This window comes from Nerophis ophidion, linkage group LG04 (assembly GCF_033978795.1).
Source record: "Nerophis ophidion isolate RoL-2023_Sa linkage group LG04, RoL_Noph_v1.0, whole genome shotgun sequence".
NCBI classification, from domain to species: domain Eukaryota; kingdom Metazoa; phylum Chordata; class Actinopteri; order Syngnathiformes; family Syngnathidae; genus Nerophis; species Nerophis ophidion.
In genome coordinates this window covers 13,764,754-13,785,965 of record NC_084614.1, presented here as the reverse complement: position 1 = coordinate 13,785,965, position 21,212 = coordinate 13,764,754, and the positions used below count along the sequence as shown (strand labels likewise).

General features: G+C 37.3%; 1 protein-coding gene across 8 annotated transcripts in view; it reads left to right on the top strand.

Annotated features, from left to right (window-relative positions):
- The window catches only part of nfyc (nuclear transcription factor Y, gamma), a 56,348-nt gene extending 37,551 nt beyond the window's left edge, over positions 1-18,797 (top strand). For 6 of the 8 annotated variants that reach the window (XM_061897119.1, XM_061897116.1, XM_061897121.1 and 3 more), the window contains exons 5-11: positions 5,366-5,461; positions 11,868-12,044; positions 15,045-15,113; positions 15,214-15,375; positions 18,181-18,285; positions 18,357-18,407; positions 18,483-18,797. In XM_061897119.1, coding sequence (XP_061753103.1) covers positions 5,366-5,461; positions 11,868-12,044; positions 15,045-15,113; positions 15,214-15,375; positions 18,181-18,285; positions 18,357-18,407; positions 18,483-18,602 — 780 coding nt within the window. In that variant the 3' untranslated portion in view covers positions 18,603-18,797. The remainder of the gene's footprint in view (positions 1-5,365; positions 5,462-11,867; positions 12,045-15,044; positions 15,114-15,213; positions 15,376-18,180; positions 18,286-18,356; positions 18,408-18,482) is intronic. The other 2 variants (XM_061897123.1, XM_061897122.1) reach the window with 1 other exon arrangement.
- Positions 18,798-21,212: the final 2,415 nt, after the last annotated feature.

The following is a 21,212-nucleotide window of genomic DNA, read 5'->3' as shown; positions in this document are numbered from 1 at the left end:
TTGTGTGAATATATTAACACTATTTACACTATATACAATGGATGTTATACTTTTTGTTATATTTATTTTATGTTTACATTTTCAGTCTTACAAAATGAAATGAAGGAATAAGTGTAATGAAATAAAACAAAGGAAGGAAAATAATTCAAAAAGAAAGAACATCAATCCTCAACAAAAGCTGGACATTATTTTTTCTTCATACTGTTAACTAGCTGCACGCGCTAGACACGAGAAGCGAGGACGGAATAATGAATTTATTGACCGTGCAGTGTGAAAGCCGACGTGTTTACTTTGCATTTAAGTAAACTCGGGTCTCAAAGAAATATCCCCTGCAGAGGCACTTTCTGACGAAACATGCACATTTCGATGTCCGGCCCCTGAGCCCTTGGGCTCTTGAAACGGCGGCCCTCTTCATTATGTAGTTGGAAAGCCCGAGCTTGTGCCACGGGCTGTAGGTGTGGGCATGGCACCAAACTTGGTTCGTCACAAAACTGTCAACATTGTAACTCGGTTCCACAAATTCAGATCTTTATCATAATTGGTACAATTCCGCAGTTCCGGCGGCATTACTGGGTACTGATTCACGTAAAATGACATTTTTGTGCACCTCACGATTCGACTAAGAGTGACTATTCGATTCAAAATCGATTCTCGAGTCAACCCGATTCTCGTAATATTTTTAATGTATGAATTATAATAAAGCCTTTTTTAAAACCGGTTCATTTACATCTCTTGGTTGTTGACGTACAATTTCTAAGTGCAGCGTTGGCCTCTGGTGCCGTGAATGTCAATCAAGTGACATCTTGGTGAAGATTGATGTTGGGAAATTTTTAGGTCTATTTTTTTAATACCTGACTGACACACCCCTCCGCCATCGACGTAATGGGCATCACTGTCCTGTCATAGAGGAACTTTTACTCACTTGCAGGTAGTCTGCCATTTTGCTTTGAACAGCAACAAAATGGCCATGACATGACTCCGCAAGCCCGTATGTTGACCAGAAGTGCTGTGCAAGAAAAAGCCATACTTCAGTCTCCATAATTTTGACCTCGTGCCATCTCGTCTTTAATACTCAACTGCAGCTCGCTCTTTGGGGCAAAACGTCCCTAATGCGTGCACATGAAAACAAGGGGCATCGCCCCAGCATCCCCCGGAGGAATCTCTCTCGTTGTACTTTGCTCGAATCTCAATGCAAAGCCCGGCGGACGCCACTGACCCACATTGCTCCCCCCCCCTTTTGGTGCCGTTTGGCCCGCCCTGCCATCCCAAAGTGGAATAAGCCGGACTCTGGGAATGATGCGAGGGGGCAAGAATGAAGCGGGCGGCGATGGAACAGATTAGAGTTCGTCTCACCGGGATGTTAAGAAGGGAACATTTTGAGGCAGAACATGAAAGCCCTTAAGTCCACTTTATCCATTCACATACCTCACAGAGATTAGCAGCAGCCTGTGTGTGTGTGGTTGTGTGTGTGCAGGCAGGTAGGTGAAAAGGCTGCAAAAGAAGACCGTGTTATCATGTTCATCTCCTCTCAAGTGGAAAACTCAAGACCTACTTTGGAAGTTTGTTGGATTCAGCCGTTCTCTCACTTTGTGCCAGGCCTGACCAAAGTGCGGCCCGAGGGCCATTTGCAGCCCGCAGCTAGTTTTCTAACGACCCGGCACGTTCTACAAATACTATGATTAAAAAAATAATAAGTGGAGTAAAAGCGCAAACAGGTGAAATGTATTGAGGAAAAATTTGCGATATTGACTATAATAACACAAAGTTGCAAAGCAGGCTATTTTTGCACACATAATAATAATAAATCAAAATAATTGTAATGAATTATTGACATATTTAAGGCTCTCATTACTTCACATCAAAAAATCAGTCCATTTGCTGCCGTTGATCAGAGTCAGTTTTAAGCAGAGATGCCCAGACCTTTTCCAGTTCCACAGAGGCATTCCCAGGCCAGCTGTGAGGGATAGTCCCTGCAGTGTGTCCCAGGTCTGTCCCAAGGCCTCCTCCCGGCTGGACATGCCCAAAACACCTCACCAGGGAGACGTCCAGGAGGCATCCGTAGTAGATCCTCCTACTCGAAGCCTCTCCAGGATGACCGAGCTCCTTTTCCTATTTCCGAGGGTGATCAGAACTCATTTCTTCTCCCTTGTCCTTTCAATCACTACCCAAAGTCTAGTTTGAAAAAGTTTTGGGGTAAAATATTGCATATTTGGTGTTTTTGCCATTAAAAAAGGGCATAAAACATTAACAGAAAAACTTTTATTGACAGATGGACCTGAAGTTGATTTAGTGATTGAAGCGTTGAATACATTTTTTTTTATATGACTGACTTTGAACATTTTAATGACTCAGACCCTTCCGGCTCCCCGGGATCAAACTCGACAGGAGCCTTAACGGTTAAAAAAGTATATTTTGAAAATTACATTTAAAAATGGCCCCTGCTTGCTTTGATTTTTCAGTGTGCAGTCCTTGGTAGAAAACGTTTGGACACCTCTGATTTGCCATATAAAATTTGTTTTATTTACCAAAAAGGTATTAAACAAAAAAAAAAACTTCGGAAAAAAGGTGGAATCAACGCATAGATCTGAAGTTGATCTAAAATATGACTTATTTGATCACTTATGATTGGGGCCATTTTGGACCCCTAATAAATTTAGTAAGATTAAAAAAACTGCCATTGCTCACAAATTATTAATTTAAATCAATGTTGTTTTGAATTATTGACATTAAGTCTCCAATTACGTCACATAAAATATTTCACCTGAACATTTTTCGTTAGCCATACAAAACACAAATATATTTGACAACAGCGACCCCGAACGGGACAAGCGGCAGAAAACGGATGCGTGGAAAAAGGGCATAGAACACATTTAAAAAAATTTAAAATTATAAAAACTTATAATTGACACATAGATCTTAGGTTCATTTAGAGACTTCAGTGTTAAAAGTTAAAAAAAAACAACAACAAAAGGATATTTTTAACATTAAAAAAATGTCATTGCTCCAAAAATAAATACTGTATTTTTTGGAGCATAAGTCGCTACGCTGTATAAGTCGCACCTGCCAAAAATGCATAATAAAGAAGGAAAAAAACATATGTAAGTCGCACTGGAGTATAAGTCGCATTTTTGGGGGAAATTTATTTGATAAAACCCAACACCAAGAATATACATTTGAAAGGCAATTTAAAATAAATAAAGAAAAGTGAACAACAGGCTGAATAAGGGTTTGTTATATGAAGCATAATTTAACCAACTTAGAACGTGCCTGGTATGTTAACCCAACATATTATGGTAAGAGTCATTCAAATAACTATAACATATCGAACATGCTATACCTTTACCAAACAATCTTTCACTCCAAATCACTAAATCCCATGAAATCTTATACGTCTAGTCTCTTACGTGAATGAGCTAGATGATAATATTTAATATTTTACAGTAACGTATTAATAATTTCACACATAAGTCGCTCCTGAGTATAAGGCGCATCCCCGCCAAACTATGAAAAAAACTGCGACTTCTTGTCCGAAAAATACGGTAATTAAAATCAATGTTACGAATTAGTCGTCTATTTAAGGCTCCAATTACTTAACATCCATTATTTCACTTTGAAATTCTTTTTGAGAAAATATTGCATATTTTGTGTTTTTGCCATAAAAACAGAGTTTTCACAAAAAGGGCATAAAATATAAACTTTATACTGACAGATAGACCTGCGGTTGATGTAGAGATTTAAATTCTAATTAATGTATATGGGACTTATTCTAAACATTTTTATGACTGAGATTAAACTTGAGGGGAGCCCTAAAAGTAAAAAATATGATATATATAGTAGTGGTTTTGATAATGAAAAATTTAAAAGTGGCCCCTATATGCTTAATTTTTTCTGTGTACGGCCCTTGGTGGAAAAAGTTTAGACACCCCTGATTTGCCATATATTTATAAAAAAAAGTTTTCTTTACCAAAAAGGCATTAAACCAACCAAAACATGAAAAAACAACAACTGGGTAATCAATGAATAGATCTGAAGTTGATCTAAAATAGGACTTATTTTTAAGACTTGTATGATTGGGGCCCTTTTGGACCCTGAATAAATTTAGTGGGATTAAATTATTATTTTTTTTGCTGTCATTGCTCACTAATAATAATTAATAATAAATCATAATCAATGTTATATATTAATATTATAATATATATTATAGTAATATATTCTAATAATTATATATATATAGAATTGATAATCAATGTTATTTTAAATTATTGTCATTTTAAGTCTCCAATTACTTCACATCAAATATTCCACATGAACATTTTTTTGTTTGACAACTAACAAACACAATTTTATTTGACAAAAAGGGCATAAAACAAATAAAAACAATTATAATTGACGGATAGATCTGAGGCTCATTTAGAGACTTAAGCAGTGAAAGTAAAAAAAATTTTAAAATTACATAATTATTTTTTTTAATTGCTCCAAAAATAATTACAATCAATGTTATGGATTACTCATCTATTTAATGCTCCAATTACTTAACATCAAATATCTCACTTTGAAATTCTTTGGGAGAAAATATTGCATATTTTGTGTGTTTGCCATTAAAACAGGCAAAAAGGGCATAACACATAAAAAAAATTACTTCATATGGACGGATAGACCTGAAGTTAAAATTAGTATATGACTTCTTAACATGTTTATAACTTAGACCAAACTTGAGGGGAGCCCTAAAGGTATGAAAAAAATGATATACTGTATAGAATTGGTTTTGAAATTTAAAAATACTGAATTGGCCCCTGCATGCTTTGATTTTTACGTGTGCGGCCCAGTGTTAAAAGTTCGGACACCCCTGAGTTCTACGGCCTCTTGGCTGCTGGCTTGAAATGGAAAGGTGATTTCAAGTACCTTGGTAACATGAGCGAGGCCTGACGCTGCTGCAGGTCTTTCTTCCCCGGACTCGCCCGGGTCCCACTGTAGCCGCTTGGGGGGTCACTATGGCAACGCCCATCAATGGAACAAGTGTAGATGAGTGACCCGGTGTTGCCAGATATTAATCAAGCTGCTATAAATAGCCCCTAGTGCTGGGAGGGTCACAATGGGGAGGGGGGTGGAGGGTCTGACAGCCAATATCCTGTGGAAAATTCCACAGAGGCGGCGCTCTGCTGTTGACACGGGAAGAGGTATGGCAACAAGAGGCTGTGCTTCAAAAGACATTTACACGCCTCAGGATTGAAAGGAAGTGATTGTTTTTTAAAAAGCGTTTCATTCCCACGTTAAGCTGAAGTTCTCTCAATAAAGACTTTTCTTTTCAGCAGAGAAATGAACTTTGAACACGCTGTTTGAAGCCTCAACTTTGTCATGTTCACAGCGGAACGACATCGCCATGGCGATAACAAAGTTCGACCAGTTTGACTTCTTGATCGACATCGTGCCCCGAGACGACTTGAAGCCCCCCAAGCGACAGGTGAGATTCACGTTTTTTTTTTTTTTTTAGCCCCGGTGTCAGCCCCGCTGCAGTTCCCTCATCGGCAACCTGGAGGCGCTGTAAACATCCTTGACTGGAAGCTGGCGTCTGACCCGGGAGAGCTTTCAGTCGGATGTTTGCAGCGTCTTATTGCTTCTGACAGCGAGTGGGCGTGGGAGGGCGAACAAAGCCAAAGTGACGGCGACAAGGGGATTGTCGAGGTGGACCCGTGCGATATTTGAGTCTTCAGGCATGTAAACATCCTACACTCTCAGCTGTGTCGTCATGGAGCTGGGAGAGAGGTGTTTACGCTCCTGCTGACGGACACGCCTCGCCGGGATGAAGAAGACCACATGTCTGCCGTTTGTGTCCGTTGACCTTTCATGCTCATGAGCTGTTTTTTTTTTTTTTTTTTGCCCAAATGATCCACTTGGGACACGAGTCTAGTCCTTGACGGTGGCATCTAAAAAAATTTCAAAGTGTGTGACATATTTCGCATTTTTTCCTGCTTTTGTAATTCGTCTCCAATGGTACAGGCATCCGTTTGGACACCTATGTTAGTGGTTGCTTGCAAGTCATATGTGACTGTGAAAAAGACTAAAGATCAAATAGCAGTTTGATATTAAACACTGGTCATACCAACTGACAGAAAAGGTCATAAAAAGCTCTTTTCTAACAAATACTTGAAAGAGATCAAACATTTTTTATTTCCCTAAATAAGTTCCAAAGAAAAGTGACTTTTGACAACATAAAAAGTGCTGGCCAAAAGTCCTTGTTTGTCAAAACTTTCATCTAATGTCAAGTCAGGCTCTATTTTGGAGTGAAAATCACATTCATTTTTGTACTTCACTTTTTTATTATATTAATGGCCTACTGATACTCACTACTACCAACCACGCAGTCTGATAGTTTATATATCAATGATGAAATATTAATGTTGCAAGACATGCCAATACGGCCGGTTTAGTTAACTGCAATTTTAAATTTCGCGCGGAAGTATCAGGCCAAAACGTCGCGGTATAATGAAGCGTGCGCATGACGCACCGTTCACAGCTATAAGTCGTCTCTTTTCATCACATAATTCCACAGTATTATGGACATCTGTGTTGCTGAATCTTTTGCAATTTGTTCAATTAATAATGGAGACCTCAAAGAAGAAAGCTGTAGGTGGGAAGCGGTGTATTGCGGCCGCCTTTAGCAACACAAACACAGCCGGTGTTTCCTTGTTTACATTCCCGAAAGATGACGGTGAAGCTTTAATATGGAACGGAGCGGTCAAGCGAACATGGTTCCCTACCACATGTCAACCGGCAGGTTTCGGTGAGAAAATGGTGGTAATAAGTCGGCTCTTACCGTAGACATGAGCGGAGAGCTTGCGTCGTTCCTCCTGCGCCTGTCAAAGAGGCAGCTGCGGACTCTCTTGCCTCCTCCCACCGGCCGCCCCTGACCGACGGATGCTTCCACCGTGGAGGAAGGAAAAAAAAAAAAAAACCTCAGCCCGGCCGCCTTCGCCTCGTTGAGAAACGTGGCTTCCCTCGGAGACACTGGCAGTCACCACACCCATGGCCACACCCCTCCGACATTCAGGTTGTACAGGTACGACCATATAATCTCACTAAAACACTAATAACACAATGAGCAGATAAGGGATTTTCCAGAATTATCCTAGTAATTTTGTCTAATAACATCTGAATCGCTCTGGCGTCTAGTTTATTATTATTTTTTTTCCCTAGTCCTTCTCTCTCACTTTCCTCATCCTCAAAGCTTTCATCCTCGCTCCAATTAATGGGGAAATTGTCGCTTTCTCGGTCCGAATCGCTTTCGCTGCTGGTGGCCATGATTGTAAACAATGTGAGGATGTGAGGAGCCCTACCACCCGTGACGTCACGCGCACATCGTCTGCTACTTCCGGTACAGGCAAGGCATTTTTATTAGCGACCAAAAGTTTCGAACTTTATCGTCGATGTTCTCTACTAAATCCTTTCAGCAAAAATATGGCAATATCGCGGAATGATCAAGTATGACACATAGAATGGACCTGCTATCCCCGTTTAAATAATGAAATCTCATTTCAGTAGGCCTTTTTAAATTTTCATTTTATTACTATTTTTTAAAAGTAATTTTAATGTATTTCTTTTTTAAATATTTCTATTTATACATTTACTTGATCACCGACCTATAACCACGGTAAAGGAGCATTATAGAGTCAAAATAAATTGTGATCAATCTGCGTATCCATTCATCTATCCATTTACTACCGCTTGTCCCTTTTTGGTGTCGCGGGGGTGCTGGAGGCTATTCCAGCTGCATTAGGTGGAAGGCGGAGTACACGCTGGACAAGTCACCACCTCATCGAAGGGCCAGCACAGATAGACAGACCACATTCCCACACTAGGGATCATTTAGTGTTGCCAATCAACTTATCCCCAGGTGCATATCTTTGGAGGTGGGAGAAAGCCGGAGTACCCGGAGGGAACCCACGCAGTCATGGGGAGAACATACAAACTCCACACAGAAAGATCATGAACGATAAATGCAATCTTTTTTTGTGATTAATCACATGAGTTACCAGATTTTCCGGACTACAGAGCGCACCGGTATATAAGCTGCACCCAATAAATTCTAGAAGAAAAACTTTTTCTTTTTTTTTCCCCCATACATAGCTGCGCAGAACTATAAGACATAGATATACGCAATGTGAAATTATTTTTTACGCAAATATTTCATAAATGTTTATTTACATACTGTACCTTTTTAATAGTTTCCCAGCGGTGTCTATAACACGGCAGTAAAACTGCTGATCAAACAAAACAGAAGTCATCGTCATGGACCCACTAGCTGCATAAGCTAGCTCTCCAGTTAGCTAAACCGACTCTGGAATTCCACGGTGACGTTTTGGTAGATTTACAAAACTGAAAAAATACAAAAAAAATCCCATTGTTAGTTCTTAATACTTAATAACACAGAAACTCACAAAAGTGTTGGCCTATTAGCTAATGCTAACGATGCCAGCTTGATTATATTAAGGTAGCACGTACAAATATGCATGAAAACACTCCTACAGACATCACACATGGGGCGGCCGAGTAAGTATGAATAGTTTTAGTTGTATTGTAAAACTTTAGAAACGTTGCTCGGAATGATTAATGAAGAATCCACATGAGTTGAAACGCTATGGATGGTTAAAAGATGGAACAACGCTTCTACTTCCGGCTGAAAGCTCAGTCAAAACAGAAGGGCAATGCAGCCCCTGAAGTGAGTGAACTCGTCCAAAAGATGGCGCCATAGCACAAACTATAAGACGCCTTTTCAGTTTCTTTGCTTGTGTAATAGTGTGATGTTGTTGCGCTATATTATGAACTCGACAGAGTGTTATATTTTATTTTGAAGTATCGCTTTTATTTTTGACGAACCGGATGTCTCATGCGGGAAGTGTCTGCCGTTTTTTCGGTTGTTTACTTCGTCTTGCTTCGGACTTTTGAGTTGGAAGGTAATATTTCTTCACTGCTTCGTGTTTCTTCACTTTGTGTTGTAAATATTATTCTTAAACGTCTCTAAATACTTTAAAAGTTAACACAATAATGTTGTGAGTAGAAGTGATGTATTGTTTTAAGTTATTTTTTCCGCACAGTTTTGTTAATTAAGAAGCAGAGCGTCGACTGTGTGCGTTGTTTGGTCGCATCTAGGCATGGTATTTACATCTCACCGGAGCAGAAATCAGTTCGCCAGAAAACTGAGACCTGTGTGTGTGTTTTGTGTTTCCATTGTGCATTATTACTTTTTTTTCCAATAAAACGTTTTTCTTAAAGTAATTAAATTTATAATTATTTTTATACAAATGAATGGATGTTTACTTCTTCTTTCTTCTGACTTTTGAGTTTGAAGGGGCAGAAATCAGTCCGCCAGAAAGCGGAGACCTGTGTGTGTTTTGTGTTTCCAACACAGGCTACCAATAAATAGGGAAATTAATTGTCTTTTGTTTAAAAAACTACACAACGCAGACTAAGACTCACTACACTTGCCTTTTTTTAAAAAGAAAGAAACAGGGAAAAGCATTCAGGGAGACAGACAGAAAGTAGAACTGTAACTAGGATCGCCAAACAGAAAATGGAAACATGACAACCTGTGGTACCTGACGTTACAGGTTGTCATATTTTGAGATGTATGCAAATCCCAAATATGCAAAACCGGGTAAGAATGGTTTTGCATAATTGGTACCCTTTAAGGGCAGCACGGTGGTAGAGGGGTTAGTGCGTCTGCCTCACAATACGAAGCTCCAGAGTAGTCCTGGGTTCAATCCCGGGCTCAGGATCTTTCTGTGTGGAGTTTGCATGTTCTCCCCGTGACTCCGTGGGTTCCCTCCGGGTACTCCGGCTTCCTCCCACCTCCAAAGACATGCACCTGGGGATAGGTTGATTGGCAACACAAAAAATGGGCTCTAGTGTGTGAATGTTGTCTGTCTATCTGTGTTGGCCCTGCGATGACGTGGCGACTTGTCCAGGGTAGACCCCACCTTCCGCCCGATTGTAGCTGAGATAGGCACCAGCGACCCCAAAAAGGGAATAAGCGGTAGGAAATGGATGGATGGATGGTACCCTTTAAATCTTTAAATTATTAGGTAAAATTCTATAATGATTAATTAAATCATGAACTAATTACATTATTACTTCTTACCACCTCCAAAGACATGCACCTGGGGATAGGTTGATTGGCAACACTAAATGGTCCCCAGTGTGTGAATGTGAGTGTGAACGTTGTCTGTCTATCTGTGTTGGCCCTGCGATGAGGTGGCGACTTGTCCAGGGTGTACACCGCCTTCCTTCCCGAATGCAGCTGTGATAGACTAGAGCAGGGGTCACCAACCTTTTTGAAACCAAGATCTACTTCTTGGGTATTGATTAATGCGAAGGGTTACCAGTTTGATACACACTTAAATAAATTGCCAGAAATAGCCAATTTGCTCAATTTACCTTTAACTCTGTTATTATTGAAAATTAATTATATTTATCTTTGTGGAAACACTGATCATCTTAATGATTTCTCACAATAAATATATATTTTTGATTACATATTTTAAATAGGTTAAAATCCAATCTGCACTTTGTTAGAATATATAACAAATTGGACCAATCTATATTTCTAACAAAGACAAATCATTATTACTTCTAGATTTTCCAAAACATATATTTTAAAATAAATTAAAAAGACTTTGAAATACGATTTTAATTTGATTCTACAGATATTCTAGATCTGCCCGAATATTTTTTGGGAATTTTAATCATAATAAGTTTGAAGAAATATTTCACAAATATTCTTCGTTTCAAAAAACAGAAGCTAAAATGAAGAATTAAATTAAAATGTATTTATTATTATTTACAATAAAAAACAAAATTTACTTGAACATTGATTTAAATTGTCAGGAAAGAAGAAGGAATTTAAAAGTTAAAAAGATATATGTTTAAAAATCCAAAAATTATTTTTAAGGTTGTATTTTTTCTCTAAAATTGTCTTTCTGAAAGTTATAAGAAGCAAAGTAAAACAAATTGTGAATTTATTTAAACAAGTGAAGACCAAGTCTTTAAAATATTTTCTTGGATTTTCAAATTCTATTTGAGTTTTGTCTCTCTTAGAATTAAAAATGTCTAGCAAAGCGAGACCAGCTTGCTAGTAAAAAAATAAAATTTAAAAAATAGAGGCAGCTCACTGGTAATTGCTGCCATTTGAGCTATTTTTAGAACAGGCCAGCGGGCGACTCATCTGGTCCTTATGGGCTAACTGGTGGACTAGAGCCTCCCCGGTGACCCCAAAAGAGATAAGCGGTAGAAAAATGGATGGATGAATGGAAAAATCCATAAATTAGCCGCACTTTTTTGTAAGTTGCAGAGTTCAAAGTGTAGGAAAAGGGTAGCAACCTGCAGTTTGGAATTCACGATGACTTATGTTTGACACGGTTACATTTTGCTATCATATCAAATTTAGAGTGTTGATCCGTGCAAACACATTTTTGGGGTTTTAAATCACGTCTTCCCTTTTTAAAATTGTAGCAAACAAGTGAGGGAGATGATGGATTTTTATGATGTTTGTGATCATTAACATGCATAAAGAACAGTTTGTGCGCCATTAAAAAGTCTTGTGAGCACAATATTGCACGATTAAATGTGTTGCGTGGATGCATTAGGATGCTGGTTTTTGAGCTGTAAAAGTGCAACAAAAATATGCCATATAACAAAGTTATTATTGTCTTCTCTTCCTGAGACATTTGGACAGTTTTCTTCCCTCCATCATGCAGGAGCATGCACGGATATTGACCAGCGTGATAATGGATTGGAGCTCCTCTCACGGTTCTTTGAAAGTCTGCGCTCACTTCCGGGACGCAATTTGCTGACTCGCTACTTGTGACCTGCAGGAGGAAATGCGTCAAACGGTGGCCCCGGCAGAGCCTCTCCAGTACTACTTCACCTTGGCCCAGCAGCCCGGCGCCGTGCAGGTACAGGGCGCCCAGCAGGCTCAGCAGGCCGGCACGCAAACCGCCGCCACCATCCAACCCGGGCAGATCATCATCGCACAGCCGCCACAAGGACAGGTACCCCTTGCACCCTGCTGCGGGACTCGCTTACGTCTTATAAAAGTGGACAGTCCAGCAGGAAAAAAAAAAAAAAAGACTCCTCTGCAGAGGACGCAGCAGATGAATTACAACGAGGAGGGCAAAATGCTCCTCAGCGTAATGTGATAGCCAATTGCTGCTCTGTCCTCCAGAGACAAGATAGGGGCGAGAGGACATTGCAGCTCAGTTATGATTTTTAAAGTCTCTTAGCGGCCACCTTTAGTGCTGACATTATCATGTTTGTGCTGCACAGTGTTGCCTGCAATGCAAAGAAAAGATTGATGAAAGACATTTTATTCCAAAGTCTGCATATTGTAAGGAAAAAATGTATTCATTATTTATGACCTAAGTCAGGCCCGGGTGATAAAACGATATCAATAAATATCGCGATTGACACGTGATCGATATTATTTAAAAAGATGGTATAGATAATTTTGTCAGAAAATGATTGGTATATTTGGATTTTATTTTGAAACAAAAAAAAGAGGAAAAACAAAACAATGGGTTTATTTGGATTTTATTTTGAAACAAAAAAAAGGAAAAACAAAACAATGGGTTTATTTGGATTTTATTTTGATGCACAAAAAGTAAACAAAGAACAATATTGTTTACTTGTTGTTTTTTAACTCAACAATTGGTTTATTTGAGTTTTATCTTATCAAAACCCCTAAAATAAAATGGAAAACAGTTGATTTATTTGAATTTTACTTTTGAAACAAAAGAAAAAAAACCAAACATATTTATTAGGATTTGATTCTGAAACACAATACATTGTTTTTTTTAATAGTTTGATGTCTCAAAATAAAATCCAAATAAATCAAACATTGTATTTATTTGGATTTTATTTTGCAACAAAAATTAACATTTAAAAATGTGATTTATTTGGATTTTATTTTCCAAAATAAACTAATTGAAAACAAAAAACAAACCCAAAAATTATTTATGATTTATTTTGAAAGACAAAAAATACATTTGAAAAAACAAATTAATTTGATTTGATTTTGGTGGAAATGACACAAATTAAAAGAAATTCTGACATCAAACTAAAAAATAAACATTTTATTCAGATTTTATATTGCAATAAAAATAGACATTTAAAAAAAGTATTAATTTGTTTTTTTTTTTGTAAAGTAAACTGAAAGCAAAAAAATGGTTTGTTACGATTTAAAATTGGAAAACAATTTTGGATATTTTGATTTTATTTTGAAACACAAAAAGTAAACGAAAAATTGTTTACTTGTATTTTTTTTTTTTTGGAAACTCAACAATTGGTGTATTTGATTTTTATCTCATTAAAGCCCCAAAAATTAAATGGAAAAAAGGTGATTTTTTTTTTTATTTTACCTTTTGAAACAAAAGAAAATAGAAAAACAAAAAAGGGTTTATTAGGATTTAATTTTGAAACACAATACACTGGTTTATTTGGATTTTATTTTGAGAAATCAAAATATTGAAAAACAAACATTGTATTTATTTGGATTTTATTTTGCAACAAAAATAAACATTTAAAAATGTGATTTATTTGGATTTTGTTTTCAAAAATAAACTAATTGGAAACAAATTATTTATTATGATTTTATTTGGAAAAAAATTGGTTATTTGGGTTTTATTTTGAAAGACACAAAATACATTTGAAAAAAAAAAATATTTTATTTTGGGGGACAAAACACTAATGAAAAAAATTTGTGACATCAAACTGAAAAATAAACATTTTATTTAGATTTTAAATTGCAATAAAAATAGACATTTAAAAATGTGATTTATTTGGGTTTTGTTTTGAAACAAACTGAAAACAAAAAAATGGTTTTTTAGGATTTAATTTTAAAAAGAAAATCCGGTATTTGGATTTTATTTTGAAATACAAAAAATACTTTTGAAAAAAATTATTTGGATTTTATGTTGCAACAAAACTAAAAATTTAAATTTGATTTATTTGGATTTTATTTTGAAACAAAAATTACTTTTGAAAAAGCTGATTCGTTTGCATTTTATTTTGAAAATAAAAACAGACAAAAAAAAAGTTTATTTGGATTTTATTTTAAAGGGTTAGGGACTAGACTATAAGCCGCATACGTTTTAAAATGAGTTATTTACACAAAAAATTATTCTGTAAATGTTTATTATACCTTAATTGTTTCCAAACGGTGTCTGTAACATGGCAGTAAAACGGATGATCAAAAAAACGTAAGTCTTCGTCACGGACCCACTAGCTCTGGAAGCTAGCTCTCCAATAAGCTAAACAGATTCAATAACTCCTCGGTGATGTTTTTGTAAATTTACGACACTATCCGAATAGAATGCCATTGTACGTTAATACTAACAAAGACACTCGTAAACATGTTAGTAAACAACGCTAGCTTGATTACATTACAATAGCACGTTCAAATATGCATGAAAACACTCCCACAATCATCACACATTGGACGGTTTAGTAAGTAAGAATAGTTTTAGTTATATTGTAAATCTTAAAAATGTTGTTTGGGGTGATGAATGAAGAATCAATATGAGTAGAAATGCTATGGACGATTAGAAGCCGAAACTGCACTTCTACTCCCAGATTGAAAGCTGTAAACAGCAGGAAACACTGTAAAGGTTCACCCAGCAAAGTCGTCCAAAAGATGGCGCCATAGAACATTTTCAGTTTGCGTGTGTTAAATGAAAATGATTTGCGTCCGTGGAAAAAAATCCCTAAATAAACCGCACCGTTTTTTTAAGCCGCATGGTTCAAAGCACAGGAACAAAAGTAGCGGCTTACAGTCCAGAATTTACTGTATTTTTCTCCTAAATATCAATAATTACTGATATCGACCGATATTGTGATAGTTTTCAGCCGTAATGCTAAGCCTGAAGCTATATTTGTGTGTGTGTGCGCGCATCATGTGACCTGCCTGTAAACATGCTTGCATCATGTGTTGTGTTGCTGCTCTTCTTCTTTCTTCTTCCTTCTTTCCTCCTCCTGTCTTCTCTGTGGGCCGTCAGATGCTTCAAGGTGCCACCATGCAGCATCTGCAGCAGGTGCAGGTGCAATCGCACGGCACGCCCATCACGGTAAACACGCTCTCTCCCGCCTCGCTTTCCCGCGTCGGCGGTCTGCGCTCGGACGGCCCGCACGGTGACGACCGCTTGTCCTCTCTGTCTCCCCCTCCAGAGCGCCCCCGTGGCCATGCAGGTGGGGGACGGACAGCAGGTGCAGATTGTCCAAGCTGCGGCGGCGGCCCAGGGCCAGGCTCAGACGACTCAGGCGCAAGGCCAAACCATGCAGGTCATGCAGCAGATCATCACCAACACTGGGGAGATCCAGCAGATTCCCGTAAGGACCATGATGTTAAAATGATCCCATGACGCGTCACATTGGTGCCTTGGAAGTACGCTGTGCCGACTTTCAAGTTTAACCTGAAGCCAACACTAGAACTAATGAGCTACATTAGCATTGCTATCTGAGCTACATGCTAACATTACATTTTTTTATTTTTTTATTTCAGGAAATGACATAAAAAAGTACAAAGTTGACTACACATAATATAAGTTAATACAGTGCAAAAGGTGATGTATAATATGTAATGCATGATTGTCCAGTTATGCCTGAAATGGAGTGGGAAGAAGATGATTTATTTAATCCCGCCCCAGTTCTCCATTTAGTGATTATTCCCATGAGTTTCACTCTTACTTCAAAGCATGGGTGTCAAACTCTGGCACGCGGGCCAAATTTGGCCCGCCGTGTAATTTCACTTGGCCCTTACGGCAATATCAAATTAACATTAGAGCTGGCCCGCTGCTGTAACGCCGCATTCGCCGCTAATACTCTTACTTGCCAACCCTCCCGATTTTCCCGAGAGACTCCCGAAGTTCATCCGGGGCAACAATATTGCGGGTGGGCCTTAAAGGCACTGCCTTTGGCGTTCTCTACAACCTGTCGCCACATCCGCGTTTCCTCCATACAAACAGCTTGCTGGCTCAGTCACATAATATATGCGGCTTATACACACACAGAATTGAATGCAAGGCATATTTGGTCAACAGCCATGCAGGTCACACTGAGGGTGGCCGTATAAACAACTTTAACACTGTTACAAATATGCGCCACACTGTCAACCCACACCAAACAAGAATGACAAACACATTTCGGGAGAACATCCGCACCCTAACACAACATAAACACAACAGAACAAATAACCAGACACCTTTGCAGCACTAACTCTTCCGGGACGCTACTACACCTTTCGCTATCACCAAACCCCGTCCACCTCAACCCCGTCGCCGAAAAGAGCCATTCAATTATTATTTAAATTTTATTTGAAATGACATTGATATTTTTTAATTATTATTATTGTTATTTGAAACTCTATTTTGCATGTATCTATAAAGTTTTATAAGCCTTGCTTGTTCAATATTCAATGCAAAACTTGTTTGTGTCCCTATTAAAAGGTTAATTTGTTCAACCTCGGTCCGCGGCTTTGTTGGGTTTTACATTTTGGCCCACTGTGTATTTGAGTTTGACACCCCTGCTTTAAAGGATTATAATATATTATTATTATAATTGATTAACATTTTAAAAATCATGCTAGCTTGGATACATTAGCATTGCTGTCTGAGCTACATGCTGATATCACATTTTAAAAATCATGCTAGCTTAGAATAGAATAGAAAGTACTTTATTGATCCCTGGGGGAAATTCAGCACACAATTAGCCACATTAGCATTGTTATCTAAGCTACATGCTAACATTACGTTTAAAAAATCATGCTAGCCTAGCCACATTAGCAGTGTTATCTGAGCTACATGCTAACATTACGTTTTAAAAATCTTGCTTGCCTAGCAACATCAGCAGTGTTATCTGAGCTACATGCTAACATTACGTTTTAAAAATCATACTAGTTTAGATGCATTAGCATAGCTATCCGAGCTACATGCTAATATTACATTTAGCATTGCTATTTGAGCTAAATGCTAACATCCATCCATCCATTTTCTACTGCTTATTCCCTTTTGGGGTAGCGGGGGGCGCTGGTGCCTATCTCAGCTACAATCGGGCGGAAGGCGGGGTACACCCTGGACAAGTCGCCAACTCATCGCAGGGCCAACACAGATAGACAGACAACATTCACACTCACATTCACACACTAAGGACCATTTAATGTTGCCAATCAACCTATCCCCAGGTGCATGTTTTTGGAAGTGGGAGGAAGCCGGAGTACCTGGAGGGAACCCACGCATACACAGGGAGGACATGCAAACAAAATACTAACATTACATTTTTAAAAAATCATGCTGGCTTAGCAACATTAGCATTGCTATCTGTGCTACATGCTAACATTACGTTTAAAAAAATCATGCTGGCTCTGCTATCTGAGTTAAATAGCTCTGTGAGCTACATGCTAACGTGAAATTTTTAATTTTTTAGGTTTTCAATCTTGGCATTGCAAATAGAGTTTTATGCTAATATTACATTTGAACATCAGGCTAGGTTAGCAACATTAGCATAGCTGTCTGGGCTCCATGCTATTACTCCATTTTAACATGTGAAGTTAGCAACACTTGCATGGCTATGTGAGCTACATTCCAACGCGACATTTTAAATATTTTAGGGTAGCAACCTTAGCATCGCACTTTGACCATTACCTTTCAACATCATGCGAGGTAAGCAACACTAGCAGGGCAATGTGAGCTACATGCTTACATTATACACGTTTTAACTTCATCCTACGTCAGCAGCATTAGCATAGCAATGTGAGCTACATGCTAACATATTTTCACATTATATTTACTCAAATAGTTCTTAGTTGTTGGCCCTGCAATGAGGTGGCGACTTGTCCGGGGTGTACACCGCCTTCCGCCCCAATGCAGCTGAAATAGGCTCTGGCGACCCCAAAAGGGACAAGCGGTAGGAAATGGATGGATGGATCGACTAAAGAAAAAAACACTACATGATCACTGAGTCTGTAACTGACTGACCGATACTTGGCAGAGCTCCAGTTTAGCACACGTAGCAAAGCCCGAGAGAATAAAAGCTGTGAATGTACCCATCAGATGAATCTTCTCGTAAACACGCGAAGACTAAAAATATCCCTGACCTGTGGGCTGGAGTGACCCCTGACCTTTGTCCCACGGACTGTAGGTGCAGCTAAACACGGGCCAGCTGCAGTACATCCGTTTGGCCCAGCCGGTCTCCGGGGCCCAGGTGGTGCAGGGACAGATCCAGACCCTGGCCAACACCCAGCAGGTACGCCCCCCCCCGACCCTTTGCGTCTTCAACTGCGCAGCAGAGGAGGCCAACGTGCGTTTGTGTTGCAGATCACGGAAGTCCAAGGACAGCAGCAGTTCAGCCAGTTTACCGACGGACAGGTGGGGTACCCTCCTCTCTATCACACAAGTGTGCTCGCCCCCACCCCCTGCTGAGTATCTCCATGCCCCCCGCAGCAGTTGTACCAGATCCAGCAGGTGACGGTGCCAGGAGGCCAGGAGCTGACGCAGCCCATGTTCATCCAGTCCAGCAACCAAACGGCGGACACGCAGGTCGCCCAGGTCAGCGCCGACTGAGCAGCTGTCCACCAGGAGGGAGGTCTTCTTAACTTAGTGACCAATCAGAAGCCAAAGGGACACTGATTGCCCCGCCCCCATCATCAGCACACCTTTATGTTTTTATACTTTTTTAATAACGCCACTGCCAATCATGTCGCCGTTTTTGTCTCCTGGTCACATGTTGCTGTTAGCCCCACCCCCACCCCTCACACATCTCTCATCTTTGCCTCCTTGTCCTTATTTCAAGCTTCTTTGTTTTTTGTACAGTAATGCTGTGATGTTTTCTTGCATATGGTCCAGACTGCCAGCATGATGTGCAACGGATCCATAGATAGGGTACGCTTTTATTTTTTTGGGACGCTCACTTTTTGTAAGCAAATCTTGTTTGTGACAAAATTAAAAAAAAAAGAGAAAAAAAGTTTTTAACAATTCTTATTTTTCTGGGAAATTGTGAGTGAGTACTGACCGCTTCCTGTTGGAGGATGTTTTAGTCATCACCTTCTCTTCCCATCAGTGACATTTATTTGGATTTTATTTTGAAGCATCCATTGTGAAAAACAAACAAGGGGTTAATTTTTAAAACAAAAAAGGGTTATTTGGATTTCATGTTGTAACTGAAAACAATTGGTATATTTGGATTTTTATTTTGGAACAAAAATAAATTGGAAAAACAATATTTTTTTAAAACTAAATTCAAAAACCAAAATATTGATTTGGAATTTAAAAACAATTGTATTTATTTGGATTTTATTTTGGAACAAAATTGAATTTTTGAGCAAGTAGCAACATTTTTAAAAACAATAGTTTACATGTAATTTATTTTGAAACAAAAAATTAAGAATTGGTTAATCTGTATTTTATTTAAAAAATGTTCAACTTGATGCATTTTGATTTTACTTTTAAAACAAAATAGAATTGGAAAACAAAAAATTGTTTATGATTTTATTTGGAAACACAATAAATAGGTTCATTTGGATTTTATTTCGAAGTATCAATTGGAGAAACAGACTTGGTTAATTTTTTTAAACCAAAAAATAGTGATTTGGATTTTATTTTGTAACTGAAAACAATTGGTATGTTTGGATTTTATTTTGGAACAAAAACTAAAATTGAAAAACAACTGACTTATTTTGATCATTTGTTTTACAAAATTCAAAAACCCCAAAAATGTATTTATTTGGAATTTAAAAAACAATTGTATTTAATTGGATTTTATTTTGGAACAAAATGAATTTTTAAAATTTTTGAGCAAGTAACAAAATAAAAACAATAGTTTACATTTTTTTATTTCGCAACAGAAAATTAAGAATTTGTTTATCTGTATTTAATTTTTTTTTAAATGAAATTGATGCATTTAGATGTAACTTTGGAAACAAAATTAAATTGGAAAACAATTGACATTTTCCGATAAAATTGTTTGAACAAAATTCAAAAACCAAAAAATGTATTTATTTGGAATAAAAAAACTAAACAAATGTATTTAATTGGATTTCATTTTGGAACAAAATTTTAAAAAAAATTGAGCATGTAACAAAATTATAAAAAAAGCAATAGTTTACATGTATTTTATTTTTAAACAAAAAAATCAAGAATTGGTTTATCTGTATTTTATTTTAAAAACAAAATGAAATCGATGCATTTAGATTTTACTTTTGAACAAATTAAAATTGGAAAACAAAAATTGTTTATGATTTTATTTTGAAACAATAAATTGGTACACTTGGATTTTGTTTCAAAGTATCAATTGGGAAAAAAAACCTATTGGTTGATTTTTTTAAACAAAAAAAAGGTTGATTGGATTTTATTTTGTAACTGAAAACAATTGGTATAGTTTTGGATTTTATTTTGGAACAAAAAATATAATTGAAAAACAATTGACTTATTTTGATAATTTTTTAAAACAAAATTCTAAAACATTTTTTTTATTCTGTATGTAAAAAACAATTGTATTTAGTTGGATTTTATTTTGGAACAAAGTTAAATTTAAAAACTTTTTCAGCAATTTCCTTTTTTTTTAAGTGTTTACATGGATTTTTTTTTTTTTTAAACAAAATAAATAATTGGTTTATCTGTATTTTATTAAAAAAAACAATGTATTTAGATTTTACTTTTGAAACAAAATAAAATTGGAAAACAAAAAATTGTTTGACCTTTTTTTTAAACACAATAAATTGGTACATTTAATTCTTATTTTGAAACTTAAAAACTGTTGAAAAATGTTATTTGAATATTCTTTTGTAACAAAAATTAATTTAAAATGTGATTTAATTCCATATTATTTAGAAAAAATAAACTATTTTAAAACAAATGTTTTTTTTGAGATTTTGTTGTGGGGGAAAAAAAGTTTTTATTTGGATTTTATTTCACCCCGCCTTCTGCCCAAATTTAGCTGGGATAGGCTCTAGCCACCTCTGCAACCTCGGAAGGGAGAAGTAGTAAAAAATGAATGGCAGCTTTTTATTTTGAAACAACAACATTGAGAAAAACAATTGCTGTATTCAAATTTTATTTTGAAACATATGCAGCTAGGATAGACTCCACCCACCCTTGTGACTCAGAGAGGGACAAGCGGTAGGAAAATGGATGGATGGAAAACAATTGGTTTATTTGGATTTTATTTTCAAACAA